Source organism: Tauraco erythrolophus, chromosome 16, assembly GCF_009769465.1.
Source record: "Tauraco erythrolophus isolate bTauEry1 chromosome 16, bTauEry1.pri, whole genome shotgun sequence".
NCBI lineage: Eukaryota > Metazoa > Chordata > Aves > Musophagiformes > Musophagidae > Tauraco > Tauraco erythrolophus.
In genome coordinates this window covers 12,584,229-12,604,342 of record NC_141480.1, presented here as the reverse complement: position 1 = coordinate 12,604,342, position 20,114 = coordinate 12,584,229, and the positions used below count along the sequence as shown (strand labels likewise).

Genomic DNA, 20,114 nt, shown 5'->3' with positions numbered 1-20,114 from the left:
AAAGTAGCAGATTTCCTCATACCAGTGTCAAGGAACCTGCATGTTCTGTCAAGCTGCAGCTTTATAGTTTCAAGATAGCCTCAAGAGTCTTATTTGCTCAAAACTATTCAGACTAAGAGTACCTTCTGGGTTGGTTTGGGTTTTGCTCTTGTTGCCTAATGCTGCTAATTGTCCATCAACCAATGAACATGTCCTGAATATTCGTCATGAGTTTGTACACACTTTATGCCAGGCTCCTCAGAAAAGTTTTGCGCTTTCCAGAACAAAAATTTCACTGACATCTCAAAGCAGAAGAATCCAGACCAACCTCAATTTAGATCACAGCCTGTCTTTTGTGATATCTGCCTCACAGGAATATGCACAGATGAACAAATTAAGAACAAACGAAAAATTAAAATTAAATCACTGAAGTAAGGGCATTAAAAAAAAATAAATCTACAGGCCTCCACCTCAAACCAGATCTTTACATATCCTGGAACTGGAATTTGAGGGCATCTGTTTTTTCTGTTCCAGTAAGTGATGAGAAATTAACCATTTATTCATTACCTACATTCTTTAAAGACAAGACGGTCCTTATCCCTCTTGGGATGAGTTAATGGGGCCCAAGGTCTACTTGACCTATTACAACCTTTTCTCTGAGAACTTTCAGTCTCTCTGTCTTAGAGAAATCAGCATGTACGACCCTAACTCGGCGAAAAGCCTCAGGCTACCTTGCAATGTAGGGAGGGTGATCACTGAAACACAGTGAATCGTAATCGTGTGCAGGGATCTTTCACATTGAGACAATTTGCACATCTCCATTGCAAATCACTGAAGAGAAGGCACTTCTGGAAGGACGGGTTCAAACAAAACTATAGGCACAAAACTCCACATTACTTTGAACTTTACGAAAATCTCAGATCTGAGTTTCCCATTGTGACTTTACCCACGGTCTGTGATATAAAAGCCAGAAAATTATTCTTATTGATTAAGTCTCTAACACACTGGTATGGTGGATTAGTTTAAAGAATCCCACATGATATGACACTTGCTGTGCTGGAAATAGCAACAAAGGAGAAGATGGGCAGGCAGAGGGATCTTCTCCACATCTCCATGACAGCAAACTAGGCACTAACTCAGCAGGATGCACAATGGCTGTGAACTCGTCACTTCTCTTTACTAAGCAGTGCAGCGCAGTACCTTTGCTCCTTCTGTCACAAAGTGTTTCTGATCTCTAAACTGGTGGAACTCTAAAGGCAGAAGAACACTGAAAGACTGGGGGATCTTCTGGGCTGTGTGTGAAGGTGAGGGTATTCATGCAAAACAGACTTTTCCAAGCAGCACCTACTACCACAGAGCAGTCTGAAAGGGCTCAGTGCATGGCCATAATAACCAGCATCACCTCTATCCACAGCTAGTGACAAGGGTCTCCAAAATATCACGAAAATAGGAATTAAGCATTTCAGTTCTACTGGTATAAACCTTTTGGAATGCATCCAGTAAGAATTACTTTTTTTCCCTGGGAATTATGTTCAGCTCTAAGGGTCAATATGGCAATTACAGAATAGCAATAAGTAACCACCTTACTGAGTCACTCCTTGAGCTCACTAATGGAGATGGAACAGTTAATTAGGCAAGGGGATTAGCCAAAGTACAATACATCTCCTTTATCAACACAATCCATGCTGTGACGCTCATCTTCGCCCTGTACTTATGACCTTGATGTTGTACAGAAGACATTCTTATTGACACTACCCATGGGCAACACCTTCTTCTAATTACCTTCTCTACAAAGGGGATTTCATCATCAGGGCTCCTGCTTTTACGTGTGTCTATATATATGTATCTCTGCTCTCACAGATACGTGAATACAGGTTTAAGCTAAGTGTACTGGAATACCGAGAGCACAGATTGGCTGTGAAAGAGGTCAAGAAGCCCTGTCTGCCATGAAGATAACAGGCACCTTCGTGCTCCTCACCCTGGCAGTTCTTTGCTTAGCAAGTGAGTAACCTTTTTTACTTACTGATACATCACAGTTCTAATGTTCAAACAGTGCAAGCTTCTCAGTCTATTGGGATAGTCAGGAATGGTTACTGGATGTGGGTGGCAGGAGGCAAGCGAATTTTATGCCTGTGCACCATGTGGAAAGCAATACTGCATCAGCCTTACAGCTGCCAGCCAGAGCAGATGAAAGCTATTCCTTGATGGTGGTGTGAATCAGAGCTGCATTCTGCATTGTAACTAAAACACGAACTGTAAAACCTCAGAACTAAAGCAAGTTTTTGCCTACTTATTTTTTCCTTCCATCTGAGCGAGGAGCTTGGAGCAGATGAGGTCCTGCTCCAAACTGAGCAAGCGGGAGACAGGTGATTATGCACAGGCCACATAACATGGCTGTGAATAACCTCTTCATGATTTTAGTTTGCCAGGCTGGAGACAGCTTTGAGGCGCAGGTTGCTCTATGATAAAATAGGAAGCTGGGATGATTTCTTGAGCCTTCGCTTGGTAATTTTTTTTTAAAACAAAAGCTTGCAATAAAAAAAAAAGTATAATATAGAAAAATAAGTACATTTAGAACAACTGACAGAGGAGAGTCCAAATCTCCTCTGCTAGAAGTATAGCAGTTCAATAGCATTATGAATGTTAAAGAGGCAAAACAATGAAAATGTTAAAACAAAACCAAAATTATGAAACAAAATAATCTGTTTCCATTTTGAATAGCTCTGAAAAGCTTGCTCTGAAAATTGAAATGAAAATTTTTATGAAAAACAACCATTTCAATGAAATGGCATGCTTTTGATGGAAATTATTTTTTCAAAGTTTGAAAAAGACAGTTTTTCAAAACGAAGTTTAACTGAAGATAAATAAATAAATATTGCTTTCATAAGAATTCCAGCAAATCCCTTCCTTGAACTTCCTAGTTTATCTTGTCTGCATGAAAACTTTATGGATCGATACTTTTTGAGCAACATCTTTTTTGCATTCATTCCCAAATACATGGCAGATACTAAAAGGTTACCAGAGAAAAAACAATATCTTAATGTTTTTGTGGAAGCAGATTAAATCTGATCCAATTCCAGAAAAACGAAAACTCAGTCAAACTTCTGGTGACATAGATTAAAACTTGACATGGAACATTATTTATGCTAGTTTTCTTTACCTTGGGCAACTTTATTTGATGAGAAGATAGATGCAAGCAGCTCCATGAAAGGAAGTTTCAGTGGAAAGTTTAACGGCTTTAAAGATAAAAAAAAGCTACATTTAGTCAAAAGACAAGTGCTAGAGTTGCACTGCCTTTTAGATCGTAACGTATTTGCTTCCTGCTCCTTCTGTACAGAAGCCTCTGCCTGATAACTTTTATCCCTTGGAAGCCACAGAATGATGATTACAGGACAGGAGAACAAAATACATTCCTAAAGAAAGTAACGAATGTGTCACCCCAACGGAGACACGCCAACGTTACTTGATTACTTTCTGGGAGGTGCAATTATCATTGTTTTGGAGGAGATTTTTTAAGCTCCACCTGAGAACAGGGCTCTATTGTATTAGATGCCATGTGTATACAAAATAGGAGCGAATCCTTCTGCCAAATAGTTGAGAATCCATATTGACTGGCACGGGGAAACACTTTTTCAAGTGGTATTATGATCCAAGTTGCATTGTCATCATTATATATATTTAGTATTACATTTTAATGAAGGTATTATCCTCATTATTGACAGAAAATCAAAGTATAAAAAGATCATGTGATTTGAATACATTCACATACAATTTTTTTTATAAACTTGGGAAGTAACATCCAGTCATGCTCAACAACTAGTTCATCCTAAACAGACTGGCCATTGAACATAATTTTAACTCCCGGGTCTTCAGTCTTCCTCTGGTGAAAAGGAGAAATTACCTCCAACAACAGAGGCTGTTCCAGTTGCTGACACAGGTTTCTGAAGTTAACAATACAATGAGGTCTACCTGTTTAATTGGTCCTGACACCTGTATCTTGTTAAACACTGAAAAACTCTGTTAGTATTTACTTAAAGGCAGGCAAGAGATGTGGTGGTGTTGGAAGAGTTGGAGCTAGTGAAGCCATCTCAGTTGCAAATTGAATGTTCAACAGTGTTTTTTATTTTATCTTTTGTGGTTCTGTTTGTACTGCAGATGCTGCTGAAGAGAATGAGGTGAGCAATTTTCTCCTTTGTTTCTGAATAAAAATATATAGTTTGTAACAACTGAGATCCATGAGGTAAAAAAATACCATATTAAGTATTAATTAAATTCTGACAAAGTATTTCAGAAAGAAATCCCTGAGTTTGAGATATGTGGCTTCCATACAGTTGCCCTCATAGCTTCTGGATGTTTGTACCTGTAATGGGATCTGAGCAGGAACTTGGGCAAGGCCAAATTTAAAGTTGGAGAAAACAAGGTTGTTTTTTTTTTTTAATGTCTATCTGATGATGACATTATAAGGCTCTCTTGATGATCTAAATCATGTACTTAGAGTTCTTAATTTCTCTCTGACTGTGCTGGAGTATTCATCCTGGGGTCAACCTCTGAAAGAAATGAGGTTGTAAAATTCCTTACTTGGATGAGCAGAGACAAGCCCTTTGGAAGTCCAGTGGACAGTAGCAGGGAGCGGAAATTCACACACACACACAGAGCTGGTCCCATGCTGGCACATGCAGCCTCTGATGCCTAAAACTACACCAAGACATATGCTTTTCCAGGAAGAGCTTGTTCTACTTTCCACGCCAAACTATCTTCCCCATTTTACCAGCTGTTACACATAAATTCACCTAATTCTACTTTTTTTATTAGCTGGCCCTTGCCTCTGATGTGTTGGTGGTTGACCAGCTTTAAAATGATAACTTACAAGCTACAGAGATTCCCTCTGAGGCCACTGCCTCTGCTGGGTTACCTTGTGGAGACCTATCAGCTATGTCAGGTCTCTGACCTGCTTTAGCAATCGAGGTGAGCTGTGCTGCCTCCTGCTTTCCATCCAAAGCTTGAAATGTGTGAGCAGCCAAGGCTTTGGAGGAGTGGGAGAAGACCAAATGAAGGAAAAACCTAGGTAAAATAACATCTTATATGTTTTTTTTTTTTCAATGGGACACTGGTTTTAAGCCCATAATACCCAAAAAAAGTGATAGGCTAATGACTCTTTTTGCCAGTGGAGACCTCTGGGTCTGTGTTGCAGGCATGGTACAGGGACTGGGCTGCTGAAGGGGCTGACTACACACAGCTCCTCACTTCACCCACCTGCAGGTCCTGGGCAATGACTAGCATAAAACCAATCACATAATCTGTAGTAAATTCCAGGTTTTGGCTGAAGCAATACTCCTGTCCTCCACTAAGAGTTGGAATGAAGGGGAGAAGAATCAGGCCATAACAAGAGAACAGCAAGGCTGGGTTCTGGTTTAAACATATGCATTTGTAATACATGTTTGGCTAGACCCTCAGGAAAAAAATCTCTAGTCATAGTGTTCCTCCAAAGACTAATATGTTTCAGATTGTCACTAGACTAGCAGCAAATGGAGCTGAACCAATTTGAGTTACAACAGCACCTACAAGAACAGGAGGGCAAGCAAACCCCAGGTTTTTCAGGATAGCAAAGAGCACATTAAATAGAATAGGTGCACTGCAAAAGGAACACCTTGTTTGTCAAATACTGGGAGCAACATTCACTTGACAGAAGATTGAGCTCCAAAACTAGGACAGGAGGGTTTTCAGTCATTTCTTTTATTAGTTTGGACTTCCATTTTCGTATATAAATCTGTAATGAATACAGTCTCACTGTCAGACGAGGGCCTCTCAACAACTTCTCTTCATACTAATACTTAACCAGGACTTTACTTAATTCTGCCTGGGCAAATCCTTCCACCAGTGTAAAAGGCATCAAGAGCTGATACTTGTGCAATAAAGAGACAGGAACCCTTCACATCCTTGAAAACTAACCTCACCTGAATTTATTGGCAATTGCAGTCAGCTAAAAAAAAAAATGCTAAGCCTCAACTTTTCTGTCGAGGGAAAAGGGGCTGTATTTTTATTCAGACAGATGGTGAAGTCCTTGAAGGTGCTCAGTACCTGGCATGGGTGACATCACGCTCATCTCTGTCAGAAGGAACATTTCTTTTTTGAGGCTTGGGCTCAGCTTATATAGATGGAGTCTCATTGACTGTGCTGCTCTAGAGCAGTTGACAAGCTTGTCCAAAAATTTCATATATTCATTACTTCTATAGGTGAATGGAGAATGTAAGAAAGATGGATTAAAAAAAAAATTATAATGTATTTGCAGGTAGACTGCAGTGAATACAGGAGGTTAGAGAGAGGAAGGCCTATTTACTGTGAAAGACTCTATGAACCTTTTTGTGGCTCTGATGGAAAAACATACAACAACAAATGTTCTTTCTGCAAAGCTGTCCTGTAAGTACACTACCTAATTACTCCTGAATAAGCCAAAATCTAAGATTACCTGAGTTATCTGGTATTTCCATTCCAATTAAGTGCTATCACTTTTTTCAGGGTCACTACTCCTCTGCCTCTTTGCTTAATCTTTATAGACTAATTGCTTCTCCCACCAATAAAGTCTAATTGAGCTAAACAAATGACCTTGATACTTGTGTGAGCAACTTCCTATTGTAGCAGCAACTATAGCAGTTGGACAGTAAAGAGAAGAGTCCAATGAGCAACACAGGGCTGATAAGGCACCTGGACCCAATTCAGGTCAAACAAGAATCCAGAAGTGGTACTGGAACTATCTTGCTTTTTATGGATAAAACACATAACTTTTAAAATAAAATAGTTTACAGATCAGTGCCTTCTTGTCTGCTACAAATGTTTACAGTGCCTGTTAGCAACTTGTTGGCTGAGGACTTCAGAGAGATTTTAGCTGATAATGTTAAGCTTACTGTCTGCAATATCTATGTCCTCCCTTTCCTTTGCAGGAGAAGTCGAGGTACCTTACACATGAAGCAAGCAGGGGCATGCTGATCGAATTCTGCAAGGCTGAGAACAACTCTACACTGCCTTATCACAATCTCTTAATTTAATTTCATGTATCCTGCCTGTTCTGATGATGGTCCCCAAAACACAAAGTAGGCTTTTCAGTTGTGCTCAGTCACATGCTGCTTCTCTCTGCTCCTGAGTGTTAGGATTGACACTTCTGTCCTCCTTACAAAGCATTTCCTTGGGATTCTCGGGAGCGTTCCTGTTCCTGTAGCAAGTTGGTTTTCACATGAGCCCTTCATTATATATCTGTCTCCATGGTTAAAGTTCAAATCTTCTGACAGTGCCACCTGATTTCAGTGGAGACATGCCAGTGCAGGCATTGCCTCTGCTTTACTTGTTGGTGAAGTGTTTTCTTTCACTTGCCCAGAAACGTTTGCAGATTCTTCTTTTCAAAGGCTTCAGCTTTCCTAGGCAGTGCTTTGACTCTTCCAGTTTTGTAGCTAAAGTTTAAATGCTCATTATTTTTCTTCTAACTTTGTACAATTCTGATTCATATATGTTGTTTAGCTACTTAGTTTGCATGTTTATTAAAATAAATGTTGACTCTTTTTGTCCATGGTGACGTTTCTAAAGAATAAGTTTATTGCATCCATTATTCACAAAAGAGATATTTCTCAAGTTACCAAAAGTCTCAGAGCATGAGCTAGGGCCAGAGGTTAAAAAAACAAAGCCTGGAAAACAAAAGCTGTAACACTGGTAATATGCACTAGATGGCCTCACGTTACTGGAATTTAAGCTACAATCTGGCTCTTCTTTTCCTTCAGGTGAAACAAATCCAGTAAACTATAAGACTGCATAAGCTTCATAACAGTGTCTCTGTTAAACCCTGTCATTTAAATGTGATGATTAATGATTCTGTTCCCTTCTGATAAATTGGCTGCTTTCAGACTTGAAGAAATTTCTGTTGTGCTCTTACATTCTTATTATCTTCATTATTAAGCCAGTTTGTCTTTTACACTTGAATAGTCAGTCAAGGGAATACATTTTCCCAGAACTAAAACTTATCAATGACTGACTTTACTGGGCTCACACATGAAGAAAATTTTGGAACTGGAATGTGGGTATCATTTCTGATCACTTCTGTCTGGTATGCTAGTTGGGCTGGAGTAAGACCCATACTTCAAAAGAATGGAAAATAAGGAAAGCAGTCCATGTCCTTGCCTTTGAAGGCAAGACAGCAAAAAGCCTAGCCATTCCACTGCTGGCTGAATGCTGCTGTAGCATCAGGCAGGCTGCATTCTGTAATGGAAGGACCACGAGGATTTGTTAGTCCACAGTGTTAGTATGTGCTCTTTCTCCTGGCAGAGCTGAGAACATCACCCCCATTCCTTGTAGAGGAGAAGAGGCTGTTGGACTTTGTGATGCTGATTAACAAGCAAGGAGAGAGCCTTCCACAGGCTACTTTTTTACCAAGGAATTAAACAGTACCAGGACTCGGTTCAGAGCACTGGAACTCCATCATTTTTACGTAGAAATTGCTAGCATGGTCCTGGCATGATCCTGTCTTGGATCAATATTCTTCCCAACAGTTCTCAAGCACATCTTGTGAGGCTAGAGACCATTCCCAAATAGAAAACTGGATGAAGGCACCCTGTTTTGGAAGCTAAAATCATTTCCTAGCGGAGATGTGACTAGACTCAACTAGCTGGCCTCTGGATGAGAAAGGGTCTGTTTAATTTGCTGGTACACACTGATGTAACCCTAATTTCTAGTCTGATTTATAACATGAACTGGCTGAACTATTTTTACACTAATTGCCTATTGCACTCAGTACATTTGGAACACCTGGAAGAATAATAAAGCTGAAAACAACAAAATATGAATGGAAAAAATTGAGGATTAATGAAATGCTGTTAAGTATGTAAATGGAGTGATATTTTCCAACCAAGCAAACACCATAGAAAGTGAATACTCTGCATTTCCATGTCAAATAATACTAAATAATGAGTGTATTTAACAAGGAACTTCTTTTTCCTGACTGTACAGTTCCCTAATGCCTTGCATTTGTGGGCAAAATAGCAGTAGCTGCTGAATGTTATGTAAACCTTGGCCAGATGGATTTCTTAACATCATTACATGCTGTAACCAGTCACTGGTGTGTCCCATGAAACCACAGGTAGTAGAACAGGAGCCTGGGGACTATTTCGGGGACGGAGTGGGGTTTATTCCCCACTGTGGGAGACTTCAGACTCCTTTCTAAGGGATAGTGATGCTCTTAGTACATTAAAAACATGTTCAATACTCCAGATGATCCAAAGGCCACTGAAACTGATGGGAGGCTACCTGTGATTTTGGCTTTAACTCTTATCTTTCAGAATGGAGAAAATGGGCATGTTATCTTCTAGGTGATGCCTAAGCAGAAGATACTCACTTTGATGTTCTGTTGAGGCTATCAGTTTAGAACAACAGTCTTAGCCAAGTGCTAGGATAAAATTGGAAACTTAAATATTGAGGCTAATGAAAACAGATGAAGGGTTTCTGCACTGACTATAGCCCCCTTCTCTTTGTAACTGAAGTCAGGGTTAATTAGCATCTCCAGGTGTCAAAGGATGGACTACTGCTCCGAATGCCAGATCACACAAGCATATGAGGAACATACAGCTTCTAGTGTGAGGAGTGTTGTCACTCTTCATGGTACCTCCCAGACTGTGTTTCTGCTTGGTTATTTCTCTCAGTAAAATCAGACTTAATTTGTGGTGTGGGTGGGGAGAAGTGGTGGAGGGGCTCATCTTCAGAGGCCGTGTTTGTCATGAAACAGAAAAAGCACACTTCATTAAGAAGAAGCTATAGTTCCCTACAATGCCAATTTATTGATGTTATTCCTGAAAAGCTCACAGAAAAATCACGTTTATACTCTTCACCTTTGCACTTGTTAATGAAGACTTAGTTAATAAAGGCCATTTCCATGAAACTAAACGTTCATTTCATGGTTAAAAAAGAGAGCCTCAACAGAGAGTAAGCAGGTTTCTATCACATATTTCTTTATTTAGTCCCTCCATCATTAATATTTTCTGATTGTGGGAAGTTTATATTGCTATGAATTCTGTTCTCACGGATATGTTTAAAATATTTTCATTAGACTGCCCCAACAGCTGAAGCAAGTTACCAGAACGATACATTTTCAAATGTAATTTACACTCATGGTTGCTTTGGAGAGCAGACCTTCCTTCTATGTAAGTGAAGAATGGATGCAACAAATCACAGGTGATGAAACTTGGCATGTTCAATCATTTTCAGATGGTGGCAGTGACAGCACCATGGGCAGAGGGGTGAATATCAAGCAGAACCAATGGACAATGCTTTAACGTGAATCAGAAATCTACCAAACAGAGATCAACACATATCGATTAGAGCTTAACATCCCATAAGATTGCTGGAATTTTGTTTATCTCTTCCTTTCCATTAGCCCTCACCTTGATGCCTAAAAGAGAAAGGGAAGACAGAAGGTATGTAGACAACACTGGAGATGACTATATCAAATGCTGAGAAGCAACGGAATTCAAGTCAAAGAGGATTATTTCTTGTGGAAGGTAAAATATATTATCACAAGGGAAGCTAAAGGTGAAACGTAACAAATACTACAAATCTTAAGAAAAATAAGAGGAAACCTTCAGGACAAAAAAGCTCAGGAACGATTTTAAACCAGGATGCTGGAGAACATTTTTCCATTCCTTCTGCTTATTATCTCCTCAGGCTTACTTTAGTGCACAGACCAGAGCAACATAATCTTTGTTGATTCCTAAGGACGCATCTGTTAGCTGAAAAAATCTGTAGTAAAATACACATTGACCATACTGCCTTCTTTCTTTCCTCATCATTCCTTAGTGGAGAAGACTCCACACAATCAGCTAAGCCATGTACTCAAGAATCCTGCAGGCTGACTGAAACACTAGTAAAGGGTTAGGTGCAGATGGCATCGTTTTATCTTCTCTGTGAAATAAAGAGGCTGGAAATCCTTGTAATTCTAACATGAACAAAGTCACATGGACTCTTTTAGGGGTTTATATGGTTATCTTCCCACTATCTTTCAACCCAGAGGGAGCTTCTGTGAATAAATGATGGAGAATACTAGAATGGTAGCATATATTACGAAAATACTGATTTAAACTGACACTAGAGGGTATTTTCATTTTTCTGTGGCCAAAGATAGGGACATTACATACCATTGAAAAATTTTCTAAAAATCTTTGAGAGTCTAGTGAAGTTGCCATGTCTTGAAGTTGTAAGTAAGACATCTGACTAGAAAAGTAATGCAATAAAAATCCTGCATTGGATCACCAGACTATTCAGGAACTTTCAATGTATTTTCAATGTATTTTTCAATGTATTTTCTTTCTTCTTTAGCTACGCTGCTCACATTAGTACCTCAGCATTAATTAGATAAGTTGCTTGTAAAGAATTAAATTTTAAATCTGTGCTAAGGTAATAAGAAACTGTTAGTTAGAGCCACAAGTGCTCATGACCTCTGGCGCAAGACCAGCAAGACTTAAGGGCTGTGTGCATGGACTGGTGAAAGAGGCTAGTAGATGCCTCTGCCTATTATCTTTTGGATTAGGACGTGCATAAAGCATGAGAATGTAGGCTGGTACTGAAACTAAGGATCAACCAGTGGCAGCAAAAAATCTCCCAGTATGAAATGTTACTGCTCATCAGCTAGAGTTGTTTCCTGTTAAAAGAGATAAGCTGAGAAAGGTAAGGAACCTAATTCTCTTTGTATTGAAAGAAAGGAATTAGTGGAGGAAGTTGGCAGAAAATTATTCTGTCTATCCTAGGACACAGACTAAATCTACAACTATTATGAATTCTGTTTATCTGGAAACCAGGTCCCAGCAATTAGGCAGCAGGAATGCAAATGAGCAAGGTAATATTGTAGAAGTTTATCATAGCTCAAACGCTTGTGGTTCCAGACAGTTAACCTAAAAAGATTCTCACAACAGGTCAACTTGCCCTGAATGTGTCTTGACTGACAAAGATCAAAATGAGAAAACAAAGATCAAATTGAGAAAACAAAGATCAAATTGAGAAAACAAAGCCAAACTCTGATGTTTCATCATGATGTCAGAAAATCCAGCAGACAATTTGGGGATATTTTCTGCCTTCTACCTTGGCTTGTTATAGCCTAAGTGGATATTCACACCATCTGCTCTAGTACATTGAGATATTTAGCTGTGTTTGTGGACCAAACATAAAATATTAAGTTTCTTATACAGGCAATGCACAACCACAAGGGTGATTCAGAGTCCTGTGAGTTAGAGATCTAAAGTAGTCCACCACAGACCCCTGCATCTACCATAAACCCTGGGACTCTAATTTGTTTCTGATAATTTCTGACATGAAACAGTAAATGAGAGCAGCTGGAGAGCAATACTTTCCAACATGGAGCGCTTGTGCTTTTTGTCACCTCCTGCTAGCATCTTGTGCTGGCCCATAGCTGCAGATAATGCTGAGAAGAATACCAGCTTTTGCTACATACCATAGCAAAGAACATGATTTGCAAATTGCTGTAAATGACATCTGAAGAACATGCTGAAGCAGCCAGACAATCTGGACAGTCGAGTTTGTGTGATGGAGCAACAACATAGAAATATGGGGAAGGAAAAATGTATGTAGCTTGAGTGAGCTGATGAAACATGCTCAGATCCTGTTTGCTAAAAATAAAATAAAGGTAGCCAGATATTGGCATTGCATGGAAAAATAGAAGGGAACTCCTTGCAGTCATTGAGGATTAGAGTTTTCAAAACTCTTCACTGAAAAGGTACTCACATTGCTGGTGTATCTATTTATATGTGGAGGAGAAAGAAGGGCTTTCACAGTAAGGTCTTATGGCATTTTCTTTTTCACTTCTATGACAAGACGTAATGAAATACAGGCCTTAAAATCAGATGGGTTGGATTCCAGAAAAAGAAAATGCCAGTGCTGTAATAAAGCTACTTCATTTGTCCATAAAGCCTGCGCTATATTTTCTGATATTGTCGTTACTGTCATTTTCTGATGTTGTTACTGTCATTGTTATAGCATGTAAGTGTAACAGATGAAGACCACTGGTGCTAGGTCCTCTATGTGCTCGATATAAGGGATGGACCCTGCCCCTAAGACCTCAGAGATTGACCTGGAAAGCAAACTCTTGAGGGAGAATGTAGCCACTTCTGTCAAAGCCTCTTACATATCCGAGACGTATGGGTGAGCCAGAACCAACATCCAGGTCTCTTAACTCCTACACTAGCAATTACCTTCTTAAAGACATCAAGGGCAACATGAAAAATTGCCAGCTGTGCTCTACAGCTGCTATTGCATAAACCATTCTCTAGATCAGACCAGAATTCCATGTCTCTGGATTGAAGATAATACCAGATGACTGACTGGTGAAGTATAATGGAATATAATTCACATTCGACTGGCTTCATTACGGTGTATCAGTGTCTGGTCAGCCTGGAGCGCTGCATTCTAACCCTACTCCAAAACCAGTGTGATAATGGTCAGGCTGTTTACACCAAATAGCTCAAAGGTTATCTCATGCTTGTTGAGTGTTTCCAGTTACCACAGTTCTTTGGTGTTTCTCAATCTTCTAATAATACTGAGTATTTGGAAAAAAACAGGCCCTCAGTGTCACAACTTAGAGACTGCAAGTAGAAGACATTTTCAACTATTTGATCATCAGCTCTTATTCCATAAGACTTTGTAAATTGTGGCTGCAAAGAGAACTGGTAAAAAAAAATGTCAGCATCAAAATACCAGAGAAGTTCTCAACACTTAGCACTCTGTATTTCAGCCATATGTCAAGAAGAATACATCTCAAAGGTTTAAGGTTTTATTGGATTTGCATTTTCACGGCAATCTCTTGCTTTGGAACATTCTTCAGCTGGCTCCAACATAAAAAAAAATAGATGAATGAGGGTGAGGATTAAAAGCAAGTCTTGAGCTAAGGTAATGGAAAACAACCAGGTTATGGTGTTAAATTAACTCTGATCACATTCGCACTGTAAGCTCAGAAAAAGATAGGAAAAAAACATTTTCCTACCAGATTTGATACCTTTAACAGTCGAGGAGACTGGAATGCTATCCCATTACTTTGCACAAAACATGCAGACTCCCACACACTCTGTTTAAACAGGTATGTTGCCCTCTCTCCCCAAAGCTTTAAAAGTTACAAAGCAGAACATCGGAGTACCGAAGCTATGCATTTCAGTAATGAGTAACAATCAACACACATATAGTGTATTAATCAAGGAGCAGGAAAAGAAATTGGTGACTGAGGAAAGACAGATTTTTTTTAAAGAAAAAATGGTTATAAGATTCTACATATTCACTTACAAGAGAGAGGGTCGTCTTCTGAGTTTAACAAGCCACATGGAGAAAAATACATATCTGTCACGAAAAACAAAACAAAACAAAAAGTCATGATGATCATCAAGAAATGATACACACACAGAATTGCCTAGGAATCTTTCCCAAAAAGGCTATTCCAACCACTCTCTGTGGCATGGACCTCATTATCTCTAGTTTTCTTCTGTTCTGTTTAGGCTTTCATACTTCATCTATCACTATGACAACTCTAATCATCGTCTCACTTTTTTTTCTCCAATTCAACAGAGGCAACCATAAGCATAAACCAAAACAGACTAATACTAAAGTGAATTGAAATTAAATGAACTCAAATATTCTTCAGAGAACATGATTCAAACCTACCATCCTTACTCAGGCAAATGTACCTGATGACTTTCAATTTTTTGGACTAATGCCTTAACAAATTCCATATATAGCTTTTTGGCTGCTTTTTTCCCCTTTCCTCAGTTTCAAATATTACAGATGTCCTTGCAAAAATCATTAAAGAAGCAAAATTTCCTATCTGTTTTGTAGAAAATAAATGGACCATAATCAAAACAACTGAAGTCTGATAACAGTTGGGTTCTGGGATTCAGCTCCTTGAGGAACTGGGAAACTGAGGTAGTAGCAATCTTCCTTGGGAATCACTCAGAAGGAAGCATGATCGAATTCAAATCGTAATCCAAATTGTGCATCTATCTGTCCTTGGACAACTCACAAGCATGTAACAAGGTTTTCAACTTTTATATTACAGAATATAAATTCTTTGACAGTTTGGACAATTTCTAGTAATGCAAAGCTTTGTATGAAAGTTACATACACTGTGAGTTACATGAATTAACTTATCAATTGTCCACAAAGGGATATTTTTCCAATTCTGTGGGACATGAGGTGTGTTACACTATTGAGACACAAGGAAACACACAGACACACACATTTAAAAGCTGAAAAACTGAAAAGATCTAAAAAAAATTCTTTCCCCTCTTAATTGGACTTTAAAATTCCAGCATAAGACGGTCACAGAGATCACTAATTATGAAGCTTTCCTCCTGTTAGGCCTAGATATTCTCAGATATAGCAGGAAATCAGAATGCATCAGCTACAAGCATGACAGCTCTAGTATCTCATTCCCAAAGGTCAATGATTGCTCAAAGAACAGCAGCCTCCCTTGACAGAGAAGTACGTCACAGAAACCTTATGCTAATTTGGCCAAACTATAGCTGTGCTCCTGCAGACCTCCCAGAGGCAGCACCTGAAGGTAGAGGAACGTGGGGGGCATGGGGAAGGTTTTTCCCATCCACGCTGCTGAGGTGCCACCTCCTGGGAGAAGCACAGCACATCTGCAGCTGCTGGCCTCCCACCAGCACACCTCTGCCCTTTCTGAGCACAGCTGGAAGGAAGATGATTTCACGTGACACAGAGCATAACAAGAGCAGCACAGGTTTGTTTCTGCTGCTGCATCCACTCTCGTGGCTGGTTTCCACACCTGCAGTGGACAAGCCCATCGTTGCAAGGACAGAAGCTGCCATTACGTCCATAGACTACACTTCAGTGCGACCTTACAGGAGGGCTTGAGGGTTTTGATTGGGAAGGACTCACAGCCTTCCAGACAGGGGAATGACAAAGCAAGAGAGTTCCCTCCCCGTTCCCAACAAGTATTGCATTATAGCGTGTCATGGCCCCAGCCCTCACCCATCTCCCACAATGAGCAGGACCCCAGTTTAATTCCAGATCTGAAGGCCCTGAATTCCCTACTCCAGTCCTAACCCTACCTAACCTGAAGCAGAAGTCTGTGAATTTCTTTCCACCTCCCAACTCCAAACACACATTTAACTATAGCTCCCTTCTGAGACTAATGCTTACCATAGCTTTCCTGTCTGAGCAGGGAAAAAAATCAGAAGCTCAAGGGAAAACACAGTTTTCTCTGCTCCCTTTATAAATCTGTCAAATCACAGAATATCACCCCTGTACTTATTGCCTTTCACCCCATGCCTGCCTGAGGGAAGAGTGCAGACACTGAGATGCTACACTATTTGATTTTTTTAATATTTATTAAGTATTTATTGTGTTTCTGGAAGCTGTTTTTGTTTCTGAATTCTGACTTGCAGCACAGCCTGTTGTTTTAACAGACTCCACACCCTCCTAAAGGAGAGGTGCATTTGTGCCTGTCAGCAGACCGCACCTCTCGATACCACCGGCACATTCTGCCACAAAGGGCTCCCTGTAATCCTCCCACGGACTGATACCCCTTGTCATGTGGGAAATTAAACAGCCAGCAGTTTACAGGAACTTCTAAGCAATGCCTCCATGTTTTCAAGTAACCAAGGCTATTCTGAACATGCTCACTGGGCAGTTGAACTGTCTCTTTCTCACCCGAGGAAATCACAACAGCTTCCATCAGTCAAGTCAACAGAAGACAGCCCTGGGTGGCTTATGCTCAGGGAAGACGAGGCAGTTGCACTCAGTGCAACCCAAACACCCTGGCAGCAGATGGACTTCCCATGTACAAAACTGTAAATATAATTCAGAAGGGCCCAAGTGCCACTGAAGAGATACTTTCTCCTGTGAATGAACTTACATCACGTTCACAGCACCAAATCTGTTTTTAAAATGCACGCATCATTTTTTTCCATAAATCCTTCCATAATTAAAGAATTAGTGAGAAGTGATTTCATGACTTTGTAAACCTCCACGACTGCCAAGAGCACTATGGATCTGGCAACTTTATACTACTACAAACAGGTATATAATTGTTCAAGCTGAGACCACTTTCCCTAAAGCGAAAATACATGTAGTCCCAGAATCCTCTATATTTAAATTATGTCTCATGGCCAAACGCATGGCCAGTGCAGATACGAGTTGTAACATCCAGGTATGGATACAGACAGTATGGTGGCAGTTAAAGGAAACAGGCAGACAACAGCAAGTATTAGAAATAACAAGTAAATATTTTTACAATATCAGTGCTATGCTAACGCCAAAGTTTTTATAAAATGTTCTTGAGTTCTTTCAGGGTGAAGAGGGGCATGTGCTTATCAGAAAATAGAACTCATTCTTTCAAAGTTTAACCTTGTTAAAATAGAAAAATCTCTATGTGAAGAAGATGCAAAACCATAAGGCTAGATATTTAAACCTTGGTAAAAATACTACTAACAAGTAAGAGGAACCCTGTAGGAGAGAATCCCTTTGATTCACTTTTATCAGGTATCTGCTATGGAGAGAGGAGCAAAATACCAACTGCTGACTCAGTGATGCAGGTGAGACACATTAGGTACCGATTTCTTATAAATGTGGAAAGATTCTTCTTGGGAGAAAACAGTGTTAGGTTGGGGTTTAGGGTGTGCTAAGATATTTTCTAAGAGTGATGCTGATGGGGTAGGAACAGATACAAGAAAAGTGATACATAAATTGTTAATGAGGAGTTGTGGATACTGTAAATGTGTTGCATTTAGAAGACCTTCTTAGCCTGAAGTTTCTGCTTGGAGCTAGATGGGTGTTTAATAAGTTGTTAGCTTAGAAGCTTTAAGTTTTGAAATGTTGATGAGTTTTTGCAAGCCACTTCATATGTATTTAGTTCCTAATTTTGCCATCAGCTGGGATGGAGAGCATTCGTTGTCTCATAAGATTAAAGCTTAGAAACATCTCTTTGGGAGACTGGTAAGTATTGAGAGTCTGTGGGTTGTAGGCTCTTTTCTTTAAAGCAGAAAGGAATGCATTAACTCCCTCAGGTCTTTTATTTTTGATTCAATAACATTTGTGTTACAGAAATAAGATTATGAGACCTCCCTAAAGTATAAACTTGTAGTATGTATGTCCAAATAGTTTCCACCAGCTTTAAATGAGAGGTCTTAATACCTTGGATAAAAGGCAGCAAAGCCAATGCTTTAATATTAGTTCAAGAAATTACAGCCTCTTAGCTCTGCAAACTTCTCAGTAGTGTTCTGTAGATAAAGCTCAATTTTAATCAAGACCAGAACAGTATTTTTATTGGTGGCTGTTCAGCCTGTCTAGTTTCTAATTGTTTTGCTTTGGGTTTTAGTTTAGGTATCAAGTGCCTCAAACTCTAAACTTTCTCTTACATAGCAGTGGAGAGAGGAAGAAATAGAGCTATCAAGCTGCCTTCAAAAATCCACATGTAACTGATCTATCTGATAAGCTACAGCATTTCTGTTAAGAAAAAAAAGAGGGTGTTTTTTTGTTTCTGCTATCTTGTAACTACCTAAACCATTCATATACTATGACTGTTTATACATAAGTTTAAATGACAGTTAAACCGAACTGCCCTACCAAACTCCTTAATTCAGTTCAGTCTCTCTTGTGTTCTTTCTGCAGTCTTCTCTTATTGTCACTAATTGTGTGCCCCCCACCTTTGGGAGTGGGGCAGGCAGGAACAAGCATTACTAGACTTGAATCTTGCTATTGAATGAACTATTGTTTCCGTTTTCTTGTTTTTTTTCTTTTCAGAGGAGGTCTCAATCGCCTACTTTCCCCATATTTTGGGGTCTAAATTTTTTTGATGCTGTTGTTGACACACCGAAAACCCACATTGATTGCCAGAAAAGGGTCTGTCCCTGTTTTGCACAGCTGTTACCAACTGTTCTATGTTCAGCAATAGCATCACCGGCACGAGTTTCTCTCTTTCAGTAACCCAACTTAAATCCTGTCACTGGGTCGTTCTTTTTCTGCTGTATGCTGCCGCTGCCTTCTTTTTCTGTACTGTAAGAATCTTACAGGATTGTAACCTGCCAGGCTGTGGGTAGATTGTATGAGGTATTAACCAATAGATGTTCCTGCTGCCTTTGTGATAGGTAACAGTGATGATGTGAGAAGTCAGCTGAGTGTTGAAGAGAAACAAGACTTGGACAGAGCAGTTATTGGATTTTTTTGTAGTCATGCAAATTGCTTCTAATATGCAAGAGGAAAAGCTAAACAGGGACATTTCCTGAAGCCGTTTCACAGTTGGGATAACATCAGACTGAACGTGAATGCTACTGCATGCATTTGTTGCATGATCCTTCGAAAGAGATGGTCTCAATGCATCCTGCACATGTGGGTTTTCCTAATAGTGTCTCTGTGACTTGCTCTGCTCATTTTGCAAAGTCAAACTAAAAATGTGTTGCTCTGTATTTCACCACAGAGTGTTGTGGACTATCCTGGGATGATCATTAAACTGGTAACCAACTCTTTGCATGTTGGCCTTAAACCACAAATGGTCTGCTCAGTAATAAATTAGCTTTGTTACTCAGTTCCTTGGGGTTTGCATGAAATGTGCCTCAACATGTTTAGCAAATTGTGATTTCTACCGAGATCAATCCAAATTCACCGATTAAAGGATGGCCTAAATACAGACCCACGAAACGCTGCAAATACACTTTGGCAAAGGCAGTTAGCAGGGCACGGGGCCGGGCTGAAGCCTCTGCAGATAACGTATCGCTGTAACTTCTCGGTTCACCCGGAACGGCGGATTGGGCTGTAATTGTTATAAATCACGTTCCTCTCCGTACGTGTGACAAGGGGCCTCGGAGCCTCCCTGCGGGCTGTTTTAACCCACGCCCCCTCGCAGGTTCGCTGTCACGGCGCTGCAGTTGCTTCGTGTCAGAGCTCCTCACCGATCTGTCAGGGTTCCCTCAGCTCCCCCTCTATTAAAACACCCCATTTACGTTCTTGTACCTCAGCTCGCGTTTATTGCCGCGGGGATCTCCGCCCCGCCACCGTGCCTGTGGCACACGCCCCCCCAGCCGGCGCAGGGCGGGATCCGACCCGGCTGCCGGGGCGCTCCGGTCCCGCAGCCGCGCTCGGACGCCGTCCCT

General features: G+C 40.2%; 1 protein-coding gene across 2 annotated transcripts; it reads left to right on the top strand.

Annotated features, from left to right (window-relative positions):
• Positions 1–1,922: 1,922 nt before the first annotated feature.
• On the top strand, positions 1,923–6,963 carry LOC104377525 (ovomucoid-like). Of its 2 annotated transcripts, none has more exons than XM_009984331.2 (4): positions 1,923–1,980; positions 4,135–4,154; positions 6,269–6,396; positions 6,918–6,963. In XM_009984331.2, exons 1-4 carry the CDS (start codon positions 1,926–1,928, stop codon positions 6,961–6,963), a joined length of 249 nt encoding a protein of 82 aa, XP_009982633.1. In that variant the 5' UTR covers positions 1,923–1,925. The 2 variants fall into 2 exon arrangements, with proteins under 2 accessions (XP_009982633.1, XP_086477881.1); XM_086621755.1 differs by having other exon boundaries at positions 1,926–1,980; positions 4,123–4,154.
• The last annotated feature ends 13,151 nt before the right edge of the window (positions 6,964–20,114 follow it).